General features: G+C 37.4%; 1 protein-coding gene across 1 annotated transcript in view; it reads right to left on the bottom strand.

Moving 5' to 3' along the window:
• Positions 1 to 1,187, bottom strand: part of TARS (threonyl-tRNA synthetase) — a gene marked incomplete at its 5' end in the record, with an annotated part of 14,434 nt that overhangs the window by 9,361 nt on the left and 3,886 nt on the right. The window contains 3 exons of the mRNA XM_009073063.1: positions 321 to 399; positions 481 to 545; positions 1,073 to 1,187. The exon at positions 1,073 to 1,187 is cut by the window's right edge and continues 3 nt beyond it. Of these exons, the coding sequence (XP_009071311.1) occupies positions 321 to 399; positions 481 to 545; positions 1,073 to 1,187 (259 nt within the window). The remainder of the gene's footprint in view (positions 1 to 320; positions 400 to 480; positions 546 to 1,072) is intronic.

The following is a 1,187-nucleotide window of genomic DNA, read 5'->3' as shown; positions in this document are numbered from 1 at the left end:
ATTCTGTGATCCTATTCCAATTGTTCATTCACAAATAGCTATAACCATCAGCTGAACAAAAACTATAAACTCTAATTGGTACAGTTCAGGCAAACCTAAAGCCAAACTTACATTCCTGCCTGTACTGCAGGACACCCACATGGCCTTCACACCATGTGAATATCATTCTAGCACACAATCCCTTCACAATTTGTTACATTAAGTTTTTGGCCAGGTTACACATTTTGGGGTACATTCTTGGCTAAGCCACTATCATACTGCCTAAAGATGGCAACACATTTTCAGTTAAAACATTTGTCTAAGGCAGTTTGAGCACTTACCTTATGGATTTTTATGGTCTTTATCTTCCCAGTATGTCTAACATGAGGCCCTCTGCATAAATCTATCAAAGGACCACACCTAAGAACAGGAAAGCATTTATTTGGTATACATAATCCTAGAAAGATAAATCCAGTAATAGTACCATCCATGCATAATTACCTGTATACTGTAGTAGTTGGAGTAGTGACCTTCTCATTCAGGATGCGACACTTGAATTTATTATACTGAGAAGAAAAGTAGCACATATACCTTTTAACTCCATGTTAAGCAAGGGAACTGGCCAGCAGTTCAAATTATTTGCAAACCTGATGCTACACATCCAAGGAACACTAAAAGCTGATCCCTTCTCAGAAGTCCTCATTCTAAAAAATGTTTTGTGATGCTTCCTGAATGCAGCAGCATGTTCTGTTACAGCATCACCACAGTCAAGAAAATACAGCATAACTGCCTGTAACATACTGCACATTTTCATCTCTGGGAAGTAAATGAAGAATGTGACTTCACAGATTTTGCCAAAGTCACCCAGGGAAAAAATGAGACTTCTTACAGTTTCAGAAAAACTAATGCATATTCCCAAGGACCTAAGAATTATACCTTCACTCTTTTTTTTTTCAATATCACAACTGTGCTTCTAAGAACCTATCACCTTAAAAACTGACTTTCCTCTGCAGCTAACAGAACATGCACTAAAGTAACAAATACTTAAAGACTAATTGCATGAGGCTAGAAAAAAACTTCTAGAACAGCCCACCTTAAACATTTCAAGCAGTGTTTCCTTCTTAACTTCCAGTCTTTCAAAGGCCTGCTTTTCCTTCATTATCTTTTTGCATAATGCTTCCAAGGCAGAAAAGTCATTACTTGACACA

This window comes from Acanthisitta chloris, unplaced genomic scaffold (assembly GCF_000695815.1).
Source record: "Acanthisitta chloris isolate BGI_N310 unplaced genomic scaffold, ASM69581v1 scaffold9324, whole genome shotgun sequence".
NCBI lineage: Eukaryota > Metazoa > Chordata > Aves > Passeriformes > Acanthisittidae > Acanthisitta > Acanthisitta chloris.
The sequence above is the reverse complement of the archived record's forward strand: the minus strand, read 5'-3'. Positions and strand labels throughout refer to the sequence as shown.